The sequence below is a fragment of the Labrus mixtus genome, chromosome 10 (assembly GCF_963584025.1).
Source record: "Labrus mixtus chromosome 10, fLabMix1.1, whole genome shotgun sequence".
NCBI classification, from domain to species: domain Eukaryota; kingdom Metazoa; phylum Chordata; class Actinopteri; order Labriformes; family Labridae; genus Labrus; species Labrus mixtus.
Genome location: NC_083621.1, coordinates 28518555 through 28543746, shown reverse-complemented (window position 1 = coordinate 28543746; position 25192 = coordinate 28518555). Strand labels below are relative to the sequence as shown.

The following is a 25192-nucleotide window of genomic DNA, read 5'->3' as shown; positions in this document are numbered from 1 at the left end:
TGCAAGTTCTGTCATGTTTTTATTGGTATTTTTGGAGAAGACCATAGGTTTTACAACAGATTTAATAATAATTGAGAGCTCTAAAGAGAGAGGGAGAGTCATTCTACCATCGACTGTTGCCATCGGCTGCTTATATTGTCAACAGGCAAACTCCTAATCACCATAGAAACAAAAGAAAACAAGAAAAAAATCCAACATTTCTGATTTTAGTAAAGAACATCCAGGATTGCATCATTCAATTATTCAGAAACAAAAGGGTTTAACATGTCTTACATTTGGGGAGGAGGGTGGGGGGGTCATTGAGGAAGGAGAGAGAAACAGGGAGGGTGTCAGCTGTCTTTCTTCTTACCTCAGTCTCCATAGAAACCAAACAGACACTTGGGGGAGGAGGGAGACAGGATGGAGGGGAGAGGAGGGTGAGTGTTTGTCTGAGGGGAGGGTCTGGGGGCAGGGTTCAGGGGGCTACAGCCTCCACATCCAAAAACAACCTGCCTCTCACTGTGTTTGTTTGGAGTGCAGATTTCTTTATTTACAGGTGAACGTTTCAGCACACACATCGACACACACGCCGTCTGCCGCTCAGCCAGGAAGAGACACCTGTTGGTCCTGGTCACCAACACTGCTGCACCTCTGCTCAGGGGGGGGTGGGGTTTTTGGGGGGAGGGGGCGGGGTGGGTGGAGTCACACCTCAGAAACCTGCAGAGGCAGAAAAACATGATCAGAATCACAAGTGACATTCAAAGCCTGAGAAAGTTGCAGACACAGAATCACAGATCAGTCCCCTGAGTCTGAAACCTGCAGAAACACGGGGGGAGGAAGAGGACGAAGAAGAGGTCAGAGGTTAAGAAGAAAACAGGCGCGCAGGAAAAGAGTGAAACAGCTAGAGGTGTGAAAAGCAGCATAGTTCTGGTTTGGAAACACCGATACTGAAGGTGGAGTTTCACTGCAGTCCACTGATTGATCAGAGAGGACTGTCAATCACTGGAGAAGCTACAGAGCCCCGCCCACCTGTCAGTTACACACACACATTTAAATACCTGACTGACAGCAGGAACTTTATGAAAAGTGGTTTCATATTTGTGTCTGAATGTGTGAATGAATCCAACATCACGCCTCTGTAAGCCCCGCCCCCTGAGAGCAGGTTCTCTCTCCAGTCAAGTACTCTTACCCGTGTTTACACCTCACAAAAACGGAAGGTTTTAAAAACAGGTCCCATAGTGCAAAGTTTTGAAAACAGCACCGTGTACACTGTTTCAAGAAGGAACGGCGGTTTAACAGTGGCCTTACGCACATGTGCGTTACCACACAAAGGCTGGGCGCGAGTAAATGGACGACTATAACGATGGCGGACTCCTGAGTTGTGTTTGTGCTGCTCACTCTGTTGACATTTATTTGAAATTGACTTTTGGTAGTTTAAGGTCACTTGGAGTATCAACCCCAACTCATCGTCCGTCCACACAAACATTCTTGTCTTCGCTATTTTCTGTACATTAACACCTCGCCGCTCTGTAGAAGAGTGTGTGTGAATGCGCGTGATGTTTCATTACAAAGTCACACTGCCACCTACTGGCCTGGCATGTGTACGACAGCGTTTATAGTCGTTATTGCAGAGCTGTGTGCACCGTGGATGAACTTTAAGACCTCGTTTTCAGAGGATTGTTGACGTGTAAATGTGACCTAAGGTCAGAAGAGATGACCGTGTGTGTGTGTGATGTATGTAGGACAATTCTTGACTTAAGCCAATGTAATGCAGCTCAGTTGAACAGCGACACCTGCTGGTTAAACATGGAAACACTAAAAAGCGGACTATAGTTTTACACTTCATACGCCCGAATATGAAGAGCTAATGCTAACAAACATGCTAACTCTGAGCATCATTTTAAACACACCGCTCTCAGTCATGTTGAATCAAGTTAATAGTCACATTTAAATCTACTGTCAGCCTCCTCCATGCTAACCACAGAACAATGTACCCGTGTACCTGTTACATAAAGCGGAGGTGTACTGAAGAGGCCAACTTTAACAGCTGAAGGAATGACGTCAGTAACACACACACACACACACACACACACACACACACACACACACACACACACACACACACACACACACACACACACACACACACACACACACACACACACACACACACACACACACACACACACACACACACACACACACACACACACACACACACACACACACACACACACACACACACACACACACACACACACACACACACACACACACACACACACACACACACACAGGCTGTTTCAGACAGAAACTCTGTGTGTATACAGGACATGCCTGAACTTCTTTAATGAGTGTTTGGCCTCAGGAGGGTTTCAATGGGTGAGGTTCCTCCTGACACCAAACACACATACTCACAGATATCTGATATAGACCTCTCCTGTGACGTTTATGGTGCTGATTTAGACGTTCAGGGATGCTTCTTGTAAACGTGGTTGTCTGAGGTACTTGTCAATATGCTCGGCCTCTTTATTGAGAAAGAGTGCAGGTACAGAAGCTAGGCTGTACATCGCTTCAGACGATGTAAGTGATGTGAGTGTACGCTGTGTTTAGAAATTATTCAGCAAGCCACTTTATTTTTAAATTACACACACGTTCCTCCGCCTGCAGCGCACCCTTCAACTCTTTGATTCTGTGGACTTCCAAACAGGACAGGCTGTTAGACAACGGGTTGAATCAAACTAACAGCACAACGACAAAATCGGCCTGATTCTATAGTTTCCTATTGGAGGGTCCAAACTGCCAGCGAGTGATGCAGCATGCCGTTTTTAACCCGACACCCTGTTTCTATATTCCTCTGTCGCGCAGACGGACGAAGAACGAGGAAGTAGGAGGCTCTACACGGCACAGACACTTTCTTTTCTGGTGGATAAGTGGAAAACATGTTTAGCTTTGACCAAGTCAACAGCTGATCTGATCAATACAAAGCACCACACTTCAGTCTGTCCACCTTCAAAATAAAAGCACCACACTTCAGTCTGTCCACCTTCAAAATAAAAGCACCACACTTCAGTCTGTCCACCTTCAAAATAAAAGCACCACACTTCAGTCTGTCCACCATCAAAATAAAAGCACCACACTTCAGTCTGTTCACCTTCAAAATAAAAGCACCACACTTCAGTTTGTCCACCGTCAAAATAAAAGCACCACACTTCAGTTTGTCCACCGTCAAAATAAAAGCACCACACTTCAGTCTGTCCACCGTCAAAATAAAAGCACCACACTTCAGTCTGTCCACCTTCAAAATAAAAGCACTAGATGTCATACGGTTTCCAACGGGGAACAGAAATTCACAGAGCAAAGAATTAAGATATTTAACGGATGCAGTGTGGACAGCGAGCGGGCCATAAGGGGCGATAATACGCGATATCCAACGTTCGTGTGCTGTTGGGACACGGCGTAAGAATAAGCGATTTTGACAACAACTATGACGTGCTGTTGAGGGGGAAACTGCAGGACAGGAGAGATCCAAAGTTACCTGGTGGTGTGGGTGTGTAAACGGTGAGCTCATATCCACAAACTGAGAGAGCTCTGAGTGGGACTTGGTAAAAACAGTCCTATGGGATTCTTCTGGTTCAGAGGATACCAGCGGCTCACACGTCTGCAGGTCTCACTATCCAGAGCTCGCTGCTTACTGAATGCTGGGGTTTTTTCCCACCTTCTAATTTATACTACCGGTAATTAAATTGAATAAACAAAAAACAGGAAAGCTGAATGGAAATATATTTTTAAAAGTATGTTTTTAGCTTAGCATGTTTTTTTATTGCATAATGAGTCAACCCCGTGAGCCACATGACACTACCTTATCAAAATGCACTGAGGAAAAGTGAGCGAGGACAAAAAGCCTACAGCCTTTACTGTGCAGTATATCAACCTGTTTGTTGATAAGGTTTGAATCATAACATCCTGTATAAAATACTGGGATGAAGACGATCCTGACCCACATGTTTAATGTGTGAAAACACCTCCGCTGTGTCATCATGAACCAGGATCTTCTACTACTTCCTCAGTGTGTTCTTCCAGTTTAAACACACCTGACCTACAATCTAACTTGACTGTGATCCTCCTCAGGACCCAGGGTCTTATTTACAACCCTTATGCAGCAGATGGGCCCAAAGAGGCGTATTAAACTCTGACACATTCCCACAAACATTTTGAGGGAACGTATCGATGCAGATGGTGAACTGAAGCAGTTTCTTTACTGATCATCATAAACATCCAATCAGAGTTATGTGTGCTTGTTAATATGTAAAATGATGAACATTACATAAAATTCTGCCTCACATTTCCCAGCGCTGTCTGAATGTGTAAGACACTTCTCCATGTGCGGCATCTGCGTGCAGGTTGTGTGCTCAGGGTTTTATAGATCTATTATTATTCCCATTATCTCGTTTTGTGCTTATGTACACGTTAAGACTGGATTCTATGCCGTTTTATAAATGAGACCCCAGGTCTGGACCAGGACCAACAGCTGTCTCCGAGTCTGCTTCAGGAGAAAACAAAAAGTTAATGTTGATGCTTTAATACAACATGTTTGCATTGAATAACTGAACTGTTTTACCAAAGAGAATATAAAGTCAGAGCGAGAAAGTGACACTGAGATGTGTCATGTTAGTTTGTGTGTCTCTGTGACACACACACACACACTCTATGTTTTCTCCATCTCATTTATAAGATTCACTAACAAACTAAGACACATGTCTACTAATCTGTCCTGCTGTCAGAACAGTCACCATATGTTAACGTCTCTCAGCTGTGACAACAAACAGAAACTCACAGCGCTCAGAGGAACACGGCTCACTGCAGATTATCTGACCATATTTATTTACTGATTTTTCAGGTGTAAACAGAACATCCATACTGGATGTTTCTTTAGCGACCGCCACTGAAATCTTCCCGAGTTGCTTAGTCATACACGTCCCTGTCAGACATGAGGGGTAGGTGGGTCTCAAGACTCGGGATATGATGCACTGCAGAAACCCAAAAATGGCTAACGAAGCAACAGAGTCTGCTCACATAATGACACTTTCTGTCTTATATCAACGCACCATGTAATCAGACTTCACACCTAGCATTAAAGAACATACTGGCGAGCAGAAAGAGTATGAAGCAGCTTCATTATATGATCAAGCTCCTGGCTCACTGATGTAAACGCCATCAAACCTCCTTCTGCTTTCACACATCAACTCACCTCGACATTTTACTACGGGGCTGGCTGTAAGGCCGGGGAGAAAAATGTGGCTATTTATGTTCACACATGCAGAGCTTTCTGATTGTTGTGCATGTCTGAAAACAAAACGAAAGAAAACTTATTTTTCTGTTTGTTCTCATATTTAAGATCAGAGCCTCCTCCAATCAGTGAGACAAGAGTTTATAGTTTACATTGCTGATGACAGGTAATCTAATCCTGTATGACTGAACACTGACATGTTGTCTTCTGTATGTAACACACTGAGCTGAGAGATGTCACAGAGTCAGTGTTTCCTTTTTAGTCCTGACACATTATTATTATTTATCAACACACAGGTAGCCTCCACCTGCGGTCCAGGTGTGTGACTACCCTCACACAGAGAGAACAGTAGAAAAGGTGAGGCAGTAGAGTTAGACAGACTGCAGCAGAGTTGCAGTGTGGGATTAAAGCAGAGAGCCCGTCGTCCAGCCCCAACACACCAACAGAAGAGCAAGGCAGCAAAGTTAGTAGTCAAATTCCCCAAGGACGTCTTTGCTTCTGCAAGACAGACCAATTGTGTCTGATTTTATTTGGATTTGTTTGAGTGTGCCTCCTCAGACTGATGAAGATGTTGGTCTTCATCATCCAGCAGGAATTGTACTTTTCCAATCAGCTGTTTTTTTTATTTATTTTTATAAGGGGGCACTGGGCTGTGGTCAGGGAGTCACACCATCCCTGATAGTCCTAAATACACAAATAAAACAAGCAATTGGTGTCTGTAAAACGTCGCTTGGCTGTTTGCTACTAACCTTTCATGTTAGGCTTGGGTTTGTCAGTTTGCTTGCCTGTGGGGGTTTGTGCCTGCTGGCCCTGGCCCCCGGAGGAGGCCCCCTGCTGGGCTGCTTTCTGTTTCAGCATGGTCCAGTCAAATGTGTAGTCATACTGGTGGTTCAGAGTCCTGAAACACACACACATATCAAACACAATGTTTACAACTATCAGCTGTTTGGAGGATGAGGTAGGGATCAAGGACAAGGAGCTGGAGATGCTGGAGACGGGGAGGGGAACTAGGAGAGAATAACAGGATCATAACATAAACAACTTTCAGTTTTTTTCAGCTGAAACATTTCATCACACAGACACACAGCAGCTGGGATGTACCTGAAGAGGATGCGGAACAGCTGGCGCAGGTACATGTAGTCTGGAGCCTCCTCGAAACGCAGGCCACGGCAGTAGTTCAGATACATGGCAAACTCTGCTGGGAAACCCTGGAACATGAATAAATATCATGAAGCAGAGTGTGTGTCAGGAGAGATACCTGTAATTCACCTGTTCTTACCTTACACAGGACCTCCACAGGGGTGGACATCTTCTTCTCCGAGATCTTCTCATACTTCTGCTTCTTTGTTGCAGCCTAAAACACGCGCACACAAAAACATTCACACATCACTGAATCAATAATAATAAAAACTACAATAATAAACATTTACACTTCAGAGGTAAGGAGACATGTGCTGGACAGGTGTGTGTCTCACCTTTAAACCCTGCCAGGGCAGACTGGTTCTGTTGAAGTACATCAGCACGTAGCCTAGTGACTCCATGTCGTCACGGCGACTGCACACAATAACACAGTGTAAGCTTTTCAGTAGACCAGCAGTCTAATCATGTGTGTAATGTTTTTTATTTGTCACAGGATGAAGTGAAACAGGTGGTGTTACAGGTGTGGCATACCTCTGTTCGATGCCCAGATGTGCGTTGATGGAGGCGTAGCGTGCAGTGCCGGTCAGGTTTTTGTCTTCTCTGTAGGGGATGTGCTGTCGTGTTCGGTTATCTCGGTACTTCTTCGCCAACCCAAAGTCAATAAGGAACAACTGAAAGAGAGAGAGACGACACAAGAGGGTTATCCTTCAGTCACACCGCACCAAAAACATTAAATATCACATCAACACACAAGTTTTATTCTTACACACATCATTTCACTGAGATCGTGTGCAGGAGAACCATCATTTCAACACAGGACTTAAACCTAACTCACAATTTAAACTGGGTGTTTCAATCACTTCCTCACTCGTCCTCTTTTAGTTGATGAACCATCCCCACAATGTGGTGTTATTGTTGCAGAAAGTTTGAACTAAATTGTCTTTTACTGTGATTTCTGTGTGCACCATAAGCAACCTGTTTTCTGTGAAAGATGCAAACTCTACATTTTGTAGAACACAAGAGTACCATCTTTGTTCCATTAATACTGTGTCAGGCTGCGACAGCTCAGTGTTTTGGTGAACAGGTTATAAGCCCCACCCCCCACACAACATTCATTCTACCTGTTAACTCTCTACCAACAACAGCATGACAGTGACAAACAGGGTCTGCTCAGTGAGCAGGGACCGGTCTAACACCTGATGTAACGAGGAGACCATCATCATACCATAGACCAGCTCAACAATGAGTGTGTGCGTTCTTTGTATGTGAAGAACAAAGACAGAAACCGCAGAGACTCCTGCAACAGCAGAGAGACACCACAGAATACCTGTGCACAGGTGACGTCACGGTGAAAAAAAACCAAACTGTGTTACTGTGTTAGAAGGAGGTGACTGATGTCTATAGACTTCACATAGATCAGTTCGATCTCTTCTTCATGAGATGAATGTTGAAACTGTGTGTCCAACAGGTAACGTCATAAAGAATGATAATGTTTTATATGAGGTGTCCTCATTAAAAAGATTATAAACGTGTCACACAGGTGTCCTCATGATTAAAGATGTATACAGGTGTCCTCGTTATTAAAGATGTATACAGGTGTCCTCATTATTGAAGATGTATACAGGTGTCCTCATGATTAAAGATACAGGTATCCTCATTATTAAAGATGAATACAGGTGTCCTCATTATTAAAGATGTATACAGGTGTCCTCATTATTAAAGATGTATACAGGTGTCCTCATTATTAAAGATGTATACAGGTGTGTATACAGGTGTCCTCATAATGAAGGGGGTCATAGATGTGTCTTACAGGTGTTGCCTGTAGTCTTGCCACAGTGAGTGTTGCATGTAAAAAACACCTGTTTATGAACACTGTATGTGCAGCACTGTGCCCAAAACATCCCTTCTAACAGCCTGTACTAAACCAATGTGTGGAGTCCAGACCTCAGTTCACCAGGCTACTTACTGCGCCACCTAGTGGGCTCAGTGGGTGCTGTTTATGGTCCCTTCACACAAACTGTCCTATTGAATTAATCTGTTATGTTATTTGTTAAAAGCAGACAAACCTCAAAACAAGCTACATGACACCTAAAGATTAACACTGCCCATCCCCTTAAACATGTTACAGTAACTGCGCTGCTTCAGGTAAATGTTCACCTGTCCTTAACCTACACCTGCAGGTATTATGATAAGTATGACCCGCTTATGAATTCAATTAATTGTAGAGCCGTCAGAAGTGTCTTTTTGTACGACTTCATGCAGCACAACAAAACATTTCAACAAAAATCAAACCCAGTTCAAATCTTAATAAAACACAAAAAAGTCACATCAATAAAGAATCTGATGTTTGTACAGCAGAAGCAGCAAGTGAGCGGGGAAGGCTAAGTCTTAGTGAGGAACCAGATGTTTAGTCTTAGTGTAACCCAACCCTGACCCCGTTACAGCAGGAGCTGGGTTTTTGTGATGCTAACTGCCGACCAGGTGCATGATGAAGCATGTGAGGCTAATGCTAAATGATGGTGAAGCACATGAAAGCCATGAAACATTAGTCTTGATTTACAGCTGAGCAGAGACATTAAAAACCAACAGTTATCATTAACTGCTCTGAAATCAGCTGTGAGTGATTGTGTGTGTGTGTGTGTGTGTGTGTGTGTGTGTTTCCAGGGAAGCAGGTGAGCAGGTGAGATGGAGGCAGGCACTGGGACACACACTGAACTGAAGCTCTTGTTATGGGTCTGTGTGTGTTTGTGCAGTTATTCACCTTATCAATAGAATAAACAGCAGAGACACTCATCACACAGACTCAATAAGAGTGTGTGTGTGTGTGTGTGTGTGTGTGTGTGTGTGTCTAACGGTACAGTTTGAATGATCTGACTGGCACACTGTTTGACACTTTCATGACACACTGATCTGAAACAACTCTTTTGATCTCATACACACCTTATCTAGACTTATCTGAGACTAAGTATAGAAACATTTTTTATAGAAACACTGTTCAATAGAATTCACTTTATATAAATAAATGTGTTATTAATTGTCTCTTGGCATTTTGATGTGTACTGCAGAGCTTCTTTCTCTCCGGATGTTTCTGTTATGTATCAATAAGTATGATTGATAAGTTTGATTAATGTTACACCATCAGATCAGTCGACAGAGTACAGTCTTACACTGACAGATCTCTGAGGGTTGTATCTCCTTTAATCTGAATCTCATTCTAGCTTCAGACAGACAGACAGACAGACGTGTCTAACATGTTGGTGAGGAACCATTAGAGGGACTGGGAGCATACAGAGACTTTATTTGCTGTCTTAGTCTGTGGTGGAGGTCTACACTGTCTGTGGGTTAGCTTTGGTGGGTGAAGGCTGGGTGCTGCTGGTCTGACTGGAAACCAGTGTGGTTAATATGACAGCGAAGCGACAGCTGCTGATGTGCACAGCTGGTGTTGTGGTAAAGTCACACCTGGTTTAATCCTGAGAAAGGTGGATCCTGAGAAGAGCTAACAGCCAAGCTTCTTTTCCTCTTCCCCACTGACGAGTCATAACACTAGGGCACACAGTAGAGGGGAGGGGTCAAATCAACAGCCTCTGTCTGTCAGTCACATTAGCATCAGTCTGCTCCAGAGTCCCTCACCTGCACACACACCTGAGAGGACTCATGTGATCATCCAGAACAGAAGAAACCACAGACTGTAGTCCTCTCCTGTCAGGACGACACATGAACCTCCACGTCTGACTGTGACAGAGAGCCAGAGTGGGTGGGGGGGTGGGGGGCATGGCTGGCTTTTATCCATCAGCAGAAATACATTAATCATTAATATCTACAGACAGACAAAGCTCTAACAGGCCAGAAAACTTCACTTTTCTGTCTGCAGAACATGAACGCACACCTGCAGCTAAGGTGTGTTGACATGATTATTATTTTTACTTTAGAGTCGTTTACAGGCCGGCACAGACAGAGAGAGAGAGCTGCCGTCTGTGGTTAATCAAGATTGATACCGACACACAGGTAACAGACACTAATCACAGGTTTCATTTTTACTACAGGTGGGTTAGTACTGGAGGAAAATGTGAAATTTACTGTAACCTGAAACTATGCTCTTCAATTCTTTATCTGCATCAGTGAACACAAAGCTGCAGGAGAAACAGCATGTCTGACTGTAAACTTCACAGACTGTCTTAATGTAGCCTGAACATTAAAACCCTGAATAAACCTGTGTCACCTGTATATCACTGACACTTCCGAGTCTGTGAGCTGAGCAAATGCTAACGTAGCTGACATGAAACAGTAAAACTTTTTTTAATATCCAGCTTAATGTTTCTTCTAGTGTAAACTGAGATAAAGGAGAGTCAGACCGAGAGGCTGGGGTTGTCTGAGGAGTGTGAGATAATGAAAAACAATTTAGGAATGAAAAGTTAAATTTTCATACAGAACAAAGGAATCTGATTGGACATGAACCTATGCAGCACAGAGTTTGTTTGTTTAAAAGGGATTAAAAGTCAATATAGTCACAAGAACAAAGCATCAAAGTACAATCTGTCCAAACATGTGGACAAAGTACAACGTAGTACTCTTGTTGTTACACAGGTACATCAGAGGCTGCAGGAGAAAAGATCCAGAGCAGCAGCAGACTCAGTAAACATGCTGTCACAGCTCTGAGGTCTGATCCAGGATCAGATTTTAGGACTGAGAGGACACACCTGAAATGGAAAGAATTTTATTTTTTTTCTCCAACAGGTGCAGAGAGCAGCATAGCCCTGCGCTAAGCTAACATGCTATCACAGCATGGAGATGCTATGCTAACAGGGCTAAGAACGACGAAGACAGGAGACAACACAGCTTTCCAGCAGTATAGGTGTGTCTGTCAGTTAACAAAAACACAGCAGTGTGCTCTCTATGAATCCACGGATTAAGCTGTGACATAAACAGGTGTGTGTAAACAAGAAATCAAAACATCACTCTGACTAACTCTGTACTATCACGACCAGCTCTCATCAGGAGCTGCAGCTGACTTAAACACTGAGCAGGTGATTAAACATTCAAACACATCTGAGGTTATTGACTAACTGTTACACAGCAGTCTGTTATTACTCTTACAGTAACACAACTCATTCATATTTCACACCGACTCAAACACATCTCAGTGACAGTTTGATACCTATTTGAGTTTCATTCAAACTTCAATCTTTATTATCAAGATACAACCTGACCTAACCGTTTCTTCTGTTCACTCTTTAATTCTACAAGCCACTCAAGTGTAGATCCATCACAAGGCTTGATTCATGTGCCAGTGTATGAATCTAGAGTAAAACACAGGTGAGTCATGTTAATAGACTGTACTCATATAGCCCTTTTCTAGTCTTTTAACCACTCATCATACATTCACACACTGATCCCCAAACTGCTCCACGGTGTTATAGCCAGCAGAGTCTTGACGACCCGCTCTACCACTGAAGCACAGCCACCCCTGAATGTAAAATGATGAATGATTGCTGTATGCAGGCACACAGTCACACCTCCTCAAACAGTGATCTGTTAAACTAGTAAAGATACACACACATTCACACAGGTTGCATTGGAGCAGTCGGACCTGTTCAGGCACAGCTTGCTGCGTTGGGACTCGTTGTTTAAAACAAAGAGTCATTAAGGTGTGGCCTGAGTCATACCACATGAAAAAGTTTCTGAGTGTCTGACGTGTACCTCATCCTAAAAAAACACTTTCTAAAAGAAAGACAAACATGTCAGAGATTCCCAGAATCCAACAGTGTGGAGCCGCACTGTCACTCAATAAGAGTGCAGGCTGTTACCCAAAGACTCTTTCACTTATAACAGTCAGTTAATGTCTGAATGTAAATGTTTGAGTTGAGACAGGTGATGGTATTTAGTCACATCATGTGTGATTCACTGAACACTATACACATAAAGATCCTGACACATATACCAACAAAATAAATTGACTAGAGCAGGACTACAGTCGTACAAAAGTATGTCTCCACCTTAAGAAGAGCTAGACCAAAGCCTGACATTGGCCTGTCTACAGCCAGACTACTGACTGACTACAACCGCGACAGGTACAGCCAAACTGTCTGAAGGAACAGGTACAGTACAGGCAGACAGTCTGCAGGGACAGGTACAGGCAGACTGTCAGCAAGGAAAGGTACAGTACAGGCAGACAGTCTGCAGGGACAGGTACAGGCAGACAGTCTGCAGGGACAGGTACAGCCAGACCGTCAGCAGGGACAGGTACAGCCCGACCGTCAGCAGGGACAGGTACAGCCCGACCGTCAGCAGGGACAGGCACAAGTACAATGATCCGTCTGCAGACACAACCAGGATCATTTACCAGGATCGTCTGGTCTTTGGCAGGTGTTTCTCACCAGTAAAGGATTGTTCCCGTATCATCTTAACCAAAGGTTGTCCGTCTGCAAGGGCTTAACACTCGCGCACACAAACAAGCACGCACGAGTGCTTTTAAGGGGACTTCACACTACATACTTTGTCCAAAGGGGACGCCAAAGTTCAGACAAACTGAAAGATCCTCGTGGCTGCTTCAAATTAGATATCTAATGTGTGATAAAGACTGCAAAATCCTTTTGTTATACAACTCATCTTCTTTGTAACTGGAGCAGAGCAGCATTCTAGTACTAAATATACTGTAAAAAATGTCCTAAAACATCAAATATCACCAGAGGCTATAGTCCTGGTCACAGTCTCAGCCCTTTGCTGCATGTCATCCTCCCACTCTCTCCTCCTAACATTTCCTATCACTCTCAGTTGTCCAATAAAATAAAGGTTAAAATAGAGCTTCTGATTGCCTATTCCTTTTGAACAACCAAAACTCGAGATGAAATCTGATCTGATGGCTCTGATGACTGATCACAGCTGAAATAGATCAGAGATTAATTGTTTAATCAGTGAACAATAATAATGTGGTGTGTTTGAGCGAGTTTGAAACATCCAACTCTTTTGTGTTTCTTCTTTATCCTATTGTTTGTATTACGATCTCTACAGGATACATCTCCATACACTCACTCATTCATGTGGAGTCTTGATGTGTGCAGAACCTGTTTTCTATTTACCTTTAAATGTTGGTCTTTACAAACCAAAACACTCAAAGTGCAAAGATGAAAACCTGCTGAATCTCACACCTGAGTCTGCTTCATCTGTAAAGTGTGGTTAAAGGATTCGTTCAGAAAAAATGTACTAAAATATGTTCTGTTTGCTGCAGCATCACTCAAATACTTGTTGAAAAAAAATGGCAAGAAAGAAAATCCGGACATAAATACAAAGAAAAACAGTGGCTGTGTCCGCAACCACATACTGCTTACGTTGTGCTAGCTCGACCGTTAGCAACATACTATACTACTACATATTCAAGTATAAAAGTGTGTGGTTATGGACCCAGCCAGTGACTGTAGAAAAGTACTGCCTGTCTACAAAATGTAGGTCTGAGTACTTAATGTGTATTTGTGTGTTTTGAGACTCAGTTGTACCGGCAACACACTGAACATTGGTTATGAAAATGATTTGACATTATTGTGTACTTGTGTTAAAACAGCTTGTGCTACAGCAGCTGTGATTCAGAGTATTCTGGATCTGATAAGTGCGGAGAGCTCAGGTCTCTCAGGTGAGGACATTTGTATTCTGTAGAATGAAGTCACTAAAGTCTGACAGAGTTTCTATGTCAGATAATATGACACATGATGGACAGACAAAAAATAGAGTGTACTGTGGTGTCACCTCTTAAACAATGCTGTGACTTATTACCTGAATGTAGTTTAATATTTGGGCGTCAGCATGTGAGTAAAAAAAACAAACTTCACATGAAGCTGTTCTTTGAAACAATTTAAGATGTTTCAGTTTAATTGATTAGTGCTTTTAGACTGAAAAACCAGCAGACCTGCTCTCCGACATGGTTCTCTAAAGTTCTACCTGCAGAAACCAATCAGTGTATCAGAGATCAGAGTATCAGCGGAGAGCCAATCACGTTGCTCCTTTTTTTTTGCATTACTGTACTGCAGGTTAAAGTCAGATTATTAAAAACTGGAACATGAACTACGCAGTGTTAACATCTAACAGCACTCAGGATAACCTCAGGACTGCTGGGTTACCATGGTAACTATGCTACTTGTTTTAATAAGTCACATGGTGCAGGTGTTTAGCCTTACCTTGTTACAATGACGGCCGATGCCCATAAGGAAGTTGTCTGGTTTGATGTCTCTGTGGATGAAGTTCTTTGTGTGTACATATTCAATTCTGCTGATCATCTGAGGAAGAGGAGAATGTCAAAGGTTAGCATTTCATTTAATGATCATTATCACAGCCAGGGTCAGAAATTAACACCAGCCAAGGGCACAATGTGGGTTGATTTTCAGTTTGGCAGGCAATTTTAAAAGGGCTATCCTCCAGATGTTTATACCGTCAGTCATGTTGAAAACTATGCTGAGTATTAAGCTAGCTGGGGAACTAGCTGCAGCTACTTTTCACTGCTCCTTAGCTGTCGGCACGTCAGAGTACCACTGGTCATGATCTGGTCAAACGGTCAGTTCGACTTTTCTCTGTTTACTCACACAGAAACTTTACCACTGTAACATTCTCCCACAGCCTGCTGTAGTCTGTAAATGTCTCCACACACACACACTCTGTTTAAGAGCGCTGCATTGTAAACACTTTCGATACAGTGCACGCCAAATGTACACTCCACTTTTCAATTCCAACACGCGCCGGAGCACGAGCAGTCACATACACACGCATCCAATAATGGACAGTCTTCATGTGTTATAAAACATACACCGGTGGATGCAGGAGCAGTGCGAGAGGGGAGCAGTAGTTAATGTGGGACCCTGCTCACAGTTTTCTTCAAAAATATTTAGGTGGTCGTAGAACGACAATTTCAACCAAACGGAGAAGGTAGAAAAAGACAAGAAAACGAGCTGCACGACGCACAGTGCAGTGACTCCTTTCCAGCTGCCATCAAGAAATGCCTGATCAATTCAGGAAAGTTCATGTCATTTTGAGAGTTAATTCTAGCAAAATGAAAAAGCCCTGGACGCTGCTTAACGAGGGATCACTGTGACAGCAGAGGTGAAGTGATGCTATTCAAGTGGTAAACGGACGGGGCTGGGCATTTACAGTCATCTAAATCTCAGGTATTCACATTACCTCATGAAAAAGTACTCAGGATACAGACCGCTATGGGAGCACATCTCCAGTCAACGTTATTTTGTTATTAGCTTATCTGGACACACAAGGCTAATCTTCTTCGCTCTGGTATCATCACTAACAGGGCGAGCAAATGATGTGACATGAGACCGCCTGATGACTGTCTTCACTGGTTTCTCCATCTGCTTAAAGCTCATGTGGTTAAACATCGACCTGGTATTTCTATTAATGCACGTTTAACTCCACTTACATTGCACTGCACGTTATGGTAGTCCTGTTTTGTAAATGTGCTTTCATCTTTGGAGTATTAATGTTTCTAATGTAAAGTCTAACATGGACTTTGTGTCATGTGTGTGTTACCTGGTCTGCCAGCATGAGGACCGTCTTCATGGTGAAGCGACGGGAGCAGAAGTTGAACAGATCCTCCAGACTGGGTCCCAGCAGGTCCATCACTAGGACATTATAGTCCTTCTCCTGTCCATACCACCTGCACACACACACAGTTTATTATTAGGGTGGGGCTGGTCTGTGGAGGGATGGGAAGCAAACACACACGCTGACTGAACTAAATCTACGGATGTTACACTGCCTCCTATTTAATAAAAATTTAAAGGGGTTGTTTGATTGATATGTGACCGAAAACATCTGGAAACAACAAGAAGGCTGTAAGTGTCGCTCCTGGACTGGACTGGTTTATGTAGTTTATAACAAACAGGAAATGGAAGTCTTAACTCTCCTTATATCATGCCCAGTTGGTCAGGAGTCAAACAAAACAGTGTTTTAATCAACTTATCAATCCTTTAATATCACTGACAATAATCATATAGAACATAAAACATGTCACTATATAACTCTAAGGACTGTCTGTTTAAACGTAGCATAATATATTCTGACACTTCAGTTTTAGACCTCTGAAAACACATTAAAGAGTGTCACATATCCCACTCAGTTCAGCAGGATTTTTTGTGTTGTTCTCAGAAAACAATATTGTTTGGCACAGCAGGGTTTCAGGCAGGAAATGTGTACTAAGGCAAATCAAACAAACATGGAGGACAGCGAACATAACACAGAACGGGTCATTCAGGACTGAACCAGAAACATGGAACTGTTTACACAAGTCGGACCTGGGTCATGTACGATGAAAGAGGGGAATATACCCAGGGTATCTTTTTGGTTATTTGGCTTCACTAACCCTGACAACTGAGATCACACTGACAGTTCACATGAAGCTGTCAGAGTCTCTTGCAGCATTTTCACACAAAACGAGTGATGTCAAACTGAGCCGATACAATAAATAAAGTCCTGCACTAAGTTTGTGTCTGATAAGTACAAAGTGTTGTGCTTTGATCAGCCTGTTGTAGGATAACATCCAGTAAAGCACAATGTTTATATTTAATATGAAAATCTAACACAAATACTGAGTGTGTGCCAGCTTCTCTCCCCTCTCACGAGCAGATCAGAGATCTCTGATCAGCTAGTAGGCAGGTCAGGTGTTCAGCCAAAGTGAACATGGTGAGCTAACCAGATAAGTTGACCACCTTCGCAGTCCTGAATACCCTAAATTTACACCAATAACCACTTATCTTTGCTTTAACTAAGCTTTATTATGCAGACTCAAACACGATAAAGTCTTTTTAATGTTTTCTGACTTCACTTATTATGGAGAGAAAAAAAACATACCCCTGATGATTACTGATGTGATTATTGAGAGTCCATCTTATTTATGCCAAGCTCGAAACCAGCTTCTTCCTCTTACAAGCTTGTTAGATGTAAACAAATCCACTAAGCTCCTAAAACTCACTAACATCGTTTATCCAAACACACTTTAAGTCAGAGTTATAAAAAGTACAGCAAAGTAAGCAGACTCTTTTTATATCCCTTCTAAACTAGCTGATGTCACCCATGAGGAATACCAGTTATCACACTGTGCCCTTAGGATGGCTGTAGGGACAGGTAGGGCGTGGTGGGGGCGGCAGGGGTTTGTTTTGTTTATGTATTCTTCGTGTACAGTCCGAAAATATGACTAATTTCTACCTTTAAGTACAACAGATAAAAAGTGGGAATCACAACTCATCTGTGTAGTGAGTTTACCACTCAGGACTGAGGCCAGCAGTCACTCAAAGCTGCGGGGGTGACTACAGGGGGAGACACACAGAACGTCCAGAACAAAGTTTCTCAAAAGTAGGTAAAGTTAACAACAACTGAAGCGGAGTTATGAAGTTAAGAGAATGGTTATCAAAGCAGCATTTATCCGTATTAGGTTGCCGTCTAAGATCGATAAAGTAGTAGGACGCAGACAATTTCTTTGATGAAAAATAATTGGTATTAAAAATGTGTCTTATCTGGGTGCACATAGTTAAGCAGGTCACGCCCGATGTATGGAGGCTATAGTCCTCAAAGCAGGCGGCCCAGGTTGAATCAGGCCTGGGGCTCCTTTACTGCATGTCATCCCCCCTCTTAACTGAAAAATCACAAAACTATGTTGTCTCCAATAGCTGGAAGGCGTCAGCGGCAAGTCTAACCAGTCACTCGCATTTTAAAAGTACACTGCGTGCCTTTGTTGTCATTATAAATCATTTATCTTTCACCGTCGTTATGCTACTGCTCTGTGGGCCTTTGAATTGCACCCCAGGGAAAAATTATTTTTGAATTGAATAATTTTAGGTTTAAACCTTTAGAAATGCCTCTGAGCCTCAGTTTAACCAAATGCTGGTGTACTGAATCAATGTGCAGCATAATGACGTTTTTACTTTAATTAAAAAGAGATTTTAAGACAACACAGAGCTCAGTTTGTTAAAATAGTAAAGGTGTTATAACCTGAAACAGAGCATAAATCATGTATTCAACCAGCTGGGCTCTGATTGGTAAAGAACCGTTTATGAACTTTAATTCACAACCAACATATGGTTTAAAAATACATTAGAATATGACAGTTTATGTTTTACATCTAAATGTCTGTGTTGTACAGGTTAATGGAGCATTTCACCATATAAAGAACACCAATTTCTAGGGCTGGGGATCTTTGGGTGTCTGAAGAGTCGTTTTGATTTCCATTCTTTGGGTCATGATTCGATTGAGAACTGATTTAAAACGATTCTGGATCCATGGATTCAAAGTCTATTTTTGAATTAGTACATACTTCAGGATCTACTCCAGTCATCTGTGAGATTGGCTGAATTTCTTGCTGCTCCATTTGGCATTCTACTGAGTTAAAGAGGTAGCATTAGCACTTAGCAGGGAGTGACTGATTATCCAAAAAAAAAGAAGTTATGAATGTATTTAAAATCTCAGTAGCTAAGAATCTCGATTTTTACATAAATAACCCCCCCCCCCCCCCCCCCCAACCTCTACTAATTTCACACCCGAGTCTAGTTCTCCACAGGACGGATTCACCTGTTAGAGCAGTAGACACTGCAGGTGTAAGAAAGACAGGTTGTAGTCTGGGTGGGGGAGGGTCAGCAGGACCAGCAGGTTAAACAGGCTGCAACAACATGAAGCTAGTATAGCCAGTCTACAGACCCCAACACAGTCCCTGAATGCAGCATAGTGTGGCACTCCCTCATGATACATTCATGGTCCTCTGAGAAACTGTACTATGTTTATTATAACAGGTGATCATGTTATAACCTGCTTTAGTTTAACAGGTGATCATCATATTATAACCTGCTTTAATTTAACAGGTGATCATGTTTTAACCTGCTTTAATTTAACAGGTCGTCATGTTAGAACCTGCTTTAGTTTAACAGGTGATCATGTTTTAACCTGCTTTAATTTAACAGGTCGTCATGTTAGAACCTGCTTTAGTTTAACAGGTGATCATGTTTTAACTTGCTTTAGTTTAACAGGTGATCATGTTATAACCTGCAGACTAAAGCGACACCTCTTAATGTTCAAAAACAGGCCACACCTTAAACATCAGAGTTTTATCTAAGGTTATAAACGCTGACTCACATTCATTTATTACCAATCCATTCATACAAACACACACTACCTGCTGGCTCCACACACTAAGTCACAAATACACTGATCACCATGGACACACTAACACACTGAACACCATGGTAACACTTACACCATGTGTGTGTGTAGCTCAGTACACAGATCAGTAGTCATTGTGTGTCTCCCAGTGTCAGCTGTAGTGCAGGCTGTATATGGACTTGTTTTAGCATGTGCTGTTAGCCAGATATAGAACAGGGGGAAAATTAACACCACACACACTGTGTCTTTTCCCTCTGATGTAACACAGAGAGGGTGAACACTGTGACTTAGTAAGAAACAGTTTGTCTTCCAGTGTGGTCAGGCTGCAGTGTGTTTCCTTAAGAACAGGTCTGAACACTAATATTTACTCTTCGGTCACACCCTCAATCTGCTCACATGCTCATCATGAGTCACAGTTCAAACGATCTCTACACGTGTTGGGTTCTGAACATTGCCCTACCTGATATCAATCGTCTTTTAAGTTCATCAATAACTTTATATGAAGTATATTTTTTTTAATCAAAGCAAACTACTCCTGATCTGACTAACAATAATTCCATGGAGTTAACATTATACTGAAGCGGCGAAGCAGAGCATGCTGTACATGAGCTCCACGTACATGTTAAACTAAAGTCCTGACAGAGCTTCATGCAGCACAGGACCAACTACTAACAGCACACGGAGGATCAGGGAGAAAAACCAAAGCAGCTTTCTGATCAGCTGAAGGAGCAGAAAATAAACACAGCACAGACACAAATACACCATTCACAATATTTTCACGTCTTCCAACATTAACGCATGTACAACACTTCCCAAAGTCCGTCACAGAGACTCAGCAGCAGCACATCCGAGGTTACACCATGGGACATAATCATAGTCCTCATCCAATCACAGCAGCAGCATACTTTCAACACAGCTCCACCTCTCTGCACCCATTTCTCTATCAGCCCTGACAGAGGCAGAGTGACACACTTCAGTCTGAGACCGTACATTATCATGACACACACACACATTACAGCAAGCCCGACTCTCCCTACATAGATTAAAGACAAACAGGATCAGATTCGATTGTGATCACACCCAAACTGAACCATCAGTACGTCTACATGCATGGCTAAGTTGAGCTATGGTTACAGCTTGATTAGGCCATTGAATTGGACTACTACCCTTTTTCCAAGAGCATCTGGGGAGAATCGATTCATAGAGGGAAGTACTTCTGACTCCACTACAGTAGGAGGCCATATGCCTCCTCCTTTCAGCTAGTTACCACTCAACCTTCTTCAGGTTGACCTATTGCACCACATACCAAACAATTGACAAAGAAGTTAGCCCGTGGCAAACTGGTGGTATGTCAAACTATGAAAACATTGACAGCTACACAGCACTTTAAATTATGTGCGTACTGTACAGTATGTTGAAACCTCGGTCTTGTTTTCTTCCTAGCTTTCTTCTATGCATTTATGCTGTTCAACTTCTGGGAAGGAAAGGGAACTGTGGAGCACGCTCAGAAGGGTGAGGCCAGTTTTGGGCAGATTAAGATCTATACATGAAACGTCTCCCAACTGTATTACCAAGGAATGTTAGTCCGACTTTGAGCAATTCGACTTTAGTACCATGTCAGTCAGACTAACTTGTCTACAGTTTTAGTCACACTTACACAATAAATAAATTCATGTAAATTCATGTGAAGCATGCTTCTGTTTCAAGGGGGAATGTTTATCATCAACCACCTGCTATAAACCAAGCCCCCCCCCCCCCCCCCCACCCATCCAGATCAACTGATTATAGTAACCCTGCAGGATGATCTGAGGTTGTGAGAACATACACTCACACTTAGTGATTTAAACCCATCTGCATTGTTTTACTTCATTACCAGCACAGCTTTATAAACACTCACTCCAGCAGTAAAATACCTCTGACCACAAAATATTAAACAGAAATCCATTTCATCTTCTCAAACTGAATGTTTTGTTTTAACAGCTGAAAGCTTTACTGAACACTGTGGTACAAAGTCTGTGGTATCTGACAGTATAACAAGTATTTATTATTCAGTGTGTCCATTACAGTTTACCAAGTATATATTACAGTAGACTGTATATAGTACAGTGTATATCAATGTGTAGTTTTTAAAGTAGATTACACTGTATATTACAGTTTGCACAGTGCATAGTAACATGTACTGTGTGGATAATTCAGTGTACTGTGTGTTTATAATACAAGGTACTGTGTATACTGTACTGTTTGTATAGTGAAGTGTAATGTTCATGTATGGTACAGTGTGCTGTGCGTGTATAGTGCAGTACACACTGTAAGTAGGCCACAGCTTCTCTGTCCATCTGAACTATAGTTTAACTCCAGCTCACATTAAGCAGTTACTTTAAACAGCTCACTATCACAAAATGTCCTATCAGGCACAATGTCAGAGTGAACATTTATCAGGGAAGAGACCCGCCGTGAACGCAGCCTCCTCCTGGGCTGAGATTGTTGTTTTCTCCGCTGAGCCCCGCCGCCATTTTCTCTGACAAGCAGCCATGTTGGAGCTAACACAACAAAGAGGAGCGGCCATTTCCAGAGACGAGCTGTGTTCATCTGCAAAAACAGCTGCTGCTCACTTAAACAGCACATCTGGTCTCTGGGTCACAGCTACACTGACATGTGGAGTTAAAAACACGACGACGTGTTTCACCGAGAGCAGAAAACACAGCGTTACAAGGCAGATTAACAAATGTCAGACAGATTAGCAGGCCTGACGTAAAGCCCCGCACGGCTGCTGGTCGCATTTCTCCTAAACAAACTTTAAGTCACAAGCAGAAACCAACGCGTCACTGTGTCGTCTGTCTGGAATAACACTGCATTTGTCACACACACATTCACCCCCTACGAATGATTGAACAGGTTGTTCGTCTTACCTGATATGCGGGATCCCGACTCCTCCCTGCAGGATTTTGTACAGTTTGCTTTCATACAACAGCTGTGGATGCCTGGCTTTCTGTGACTCCAACTTTACTGCTACCTCCTTAAAAAGCCACATAGAAAACATTTACACATTAAAGTTATCAGTCTTAGACCCGAACAGTTACTGACACAGAAGATGCTAACTTTAGTGGTATTTAAGCTTCAGACACTCCAGTATAACAACATGAGACTTTAATAAGATACAGCACAAACTGCCTGACATTATTCGGACCCCCAACACACAGACTGCATTAGTACCCTGAACGTTACATTACCTCTCCATTTGTGATGTTAATAGCCAGATAAATGTCACCAAAAGATCCGGATCCGATCTTCCTGACCAGCTTGTATTTTCCACCGACTATAAACTCGGCTTTGGAGCCGCTGCTGCTCGCCATGATATCCACCAGATGAACTGTGAATGTTATCGGATAGTGAGTGAGTCCTGTTCGTCCAGCTGATGGAGCTAATTATCGACTCCTGCTCCACACAAAACTATCGATAACCAACGGAACAACTGAAGTTGTATAATCGATATCTTCTGAATTTATTTGATTTATTCATATGCTACCTCCTACAGCGAATCTTCATCGAATAAAACCTCCGCAGAGTAGAAGTATTTACATCCAAACTGAGCCCGGAAAGCTTGCGGCCTTCGGCAGCTAGCTCGATCGGCTAGTCAGAGCTAACGCAGGCTAACGTTAGCATCGAGCTAACGCCGTCGCGACGACCGCGGCGCGAAACCTGTCCGTTCCTCCTCGGTGATGAGGGGCAGAAACCGCCGTTTTAATCACACTTTCGAAGGTTCCGAGTCCTTTTCGACCTTTTCAGTCCTTCGGGGGTGATTTTGTCAAACTTCCAGGGTCGCAACCGTCGGTACAAAGCGCAACCCACTCACTCCGCCATCTTGTCTTCTCTACCCTTCTTTCTCTCAGCTGGTTTCCGTTGGAGGCGATTAGCTAAGGTTATCTCATGGCGCCTTCAAGGGCCGTCGGAATATATATTGCCAAGACTCATGACGTGTAGGCCTATTTAAATATTCCTTCATTTATTTGTGAAGAAGACAGAAGAATAAAATAAGACATGTAGGCCTACATACAAAATGCAAAGATGGGACTAAAGACATCCATAAGGGTTTGTACAAGGAACCAACCTAACATTTAAATATAAACAAATGTAGGTAGGCCTGGGCCCATAAAGTCTATAAGCAGCAAGATCAGTTTTATATAGGCTACTGTAGCCTAATATTGAAAAACTGTTTGCTATTAAAAGCTCTTGCTTAATTCCCTTTAAAAATTGAAGGATTTAGGATGTAAATTAAAGAGAAACTGAAACAAAAAAGTGCCAATATATGAGTGTATCAAATATTTTTAATAATTATTGGTTTTGAAATAATGGAGCAGTATGCACCTCCAGCAGAGTAAGTGGCAATTCTGGCAAACTTCTTTAATGAAAAATATGGATTAGCGGCTGGTTTGTTCATGGTCTACAAACCTGAAACCTGGATTACGTACAGTAGGCATCTGGAGGCACATCAACAGAGATCCATCCATCCATTATCTATACTGCTTTTTACCGTACGGGGGGCTCAGGGGGGCTGGAGCCAATCCCAGCTGTCATCGGCCGGGAGGTGGGGGACTGGTCACCAGTCAATCACAGGGCTGACATACAAAGACAGAGAATCAGCCACACTCAGACCTACGGGTATATAGAGTCAGCAGTTAACCTAACGAGCATGTCTTTGGACTGTGGGAGGAAGCCGGAGTACCTGGAGAGAACCAACACCTGCACGGGGAGAACATGCAAACTCCACACAGAGAGGCTCCTGTCTGACTAGGATAGGGAAGATGGACGTACCAACACCATGTGTCCTGGCTGAAGCCAACATCCCCATCATCACTGCTGCAATCGACAAACACCAGCTGAGATGGGCCGGTCATGTATGCCTGACTCTTACCTTCAAAAACGAGTCCTCTACTCCCAGCTGTGCTCAGGACAGCGTACAGCAAGTGTAATATTATATGACATTGTGCTGGATGTCAGCTTAGAGAGGTTTAAATTTAGGCTTGAAGATCATGTAACCTCTGCAGTGTTTATCGCTGTGATATTCACTAGCAAGGACAACGCCACAGCCATACGCATTTTAAGATATTTAATGATAGATTATATGAATGATGAGACAGATGAATGTATGATAAGGTAATGATTATGATGGAAGAGGGATGTTGTCAGTTGGCTGGTCTGGAAGGATGGACTGACTGCAAGGCAGAGAGAGACTCAGGATGGGGGTTCTGTCTCAAGCGTAATTCTGTCCGAGCTGATCACGGCCCACACTGTGCCTAGAGTTAGACGAACGAGATGAAGGGATGAGGAAGGAGAGTGAATGGATGAGCGGAAGGGAAGGGAGGGCGGGTTGAAGAACGGAGACAAACAGGTTGGGGTGGGATGGCTCAGTATAAGCAGGTGATTGAAGGTGTGGTTCTGGTGTTGTCCTGCTCCTGAACCTAAGTTAAAATATCAACCTCATTTGATGTTGTTGGCAAATGAACGGCATGAACAGGATATACATGCAGCTGTTTGATGCTGGAAAATGATAAAGCATATTTTGTTTGGACTTTATTTTGTCTTCTACTTCTATTCATGTTGAGAAATAACACCAACCAACAACCGAGGCACATTACGTTATTCGTA

General features: G+C 42.8%; 2 protein-coding genes and 1 long non-coding RNA gene across 7 annotated transcripts in view; 1 reads left to right on the top strand and 2 right to left on the bottom strand.

Moving 5' to 3' along the window:
* Positions 1-23445, bottom strand: csnk1a1 (casein kinase 1, alpha 1). Of its 3 annotated transcripts, none has more exons than XM_061049026.1 (11): positions 22777-23445; positions 22456-22562; positions 15929-16055; positions 14575-14673; positions 9869-9952; positions 6941-7080; positions 6745-6823; positions 6549-6623; positions 6371-6477; positions 6019-6167; positions 1-696 (listed from the first exon to the last, which is right to left on the bottom strand). In XM_061049026.1, exons 1-11 carry the CDS (start codon positions 22897-22899, stop codon positions 689-691), a joined length of 1098 nt encoding a protein of 365 aa, XP_060905009.1. In that variant the 5' UTR covers positions 22900-23445; the 3' UTR covers positions 1-688. The 3 variants fall into 3 exon arrangements, with proteins under 3 accessions (XP_060905009.1, XP_060905010.1, XP_060905011.1); XM_061049027.1 differs by having other exon boundaries at positions 6055-6167; XM_061049028.1 differs by lacking the exon at positions 9869-9952 and having other exon boundaries at positions 22777-23443.
* atoh8 (atonal bHLH transcription factor 8) overlaps positions 1-25192 on the top strand; it is a 90942-nt gene that overhangs the window by 42547 nt on the left and 23203 nt on the right. The window lies entirely within an intron of this gene.
* On the bottom strand, positions 2906-6012 carry LOC132982493 (uncharacterized). Its single transcript, XR_009674710.1, has 3 exons — positions 4745-6012; positions 3278-4687; positions 2906-2989 (listed from the first exon to the last, which is right to left on the bottom strand). It is a non-coding gene; the product is annotated as an uncharacterized LOC132982493 (long non-coding RNA).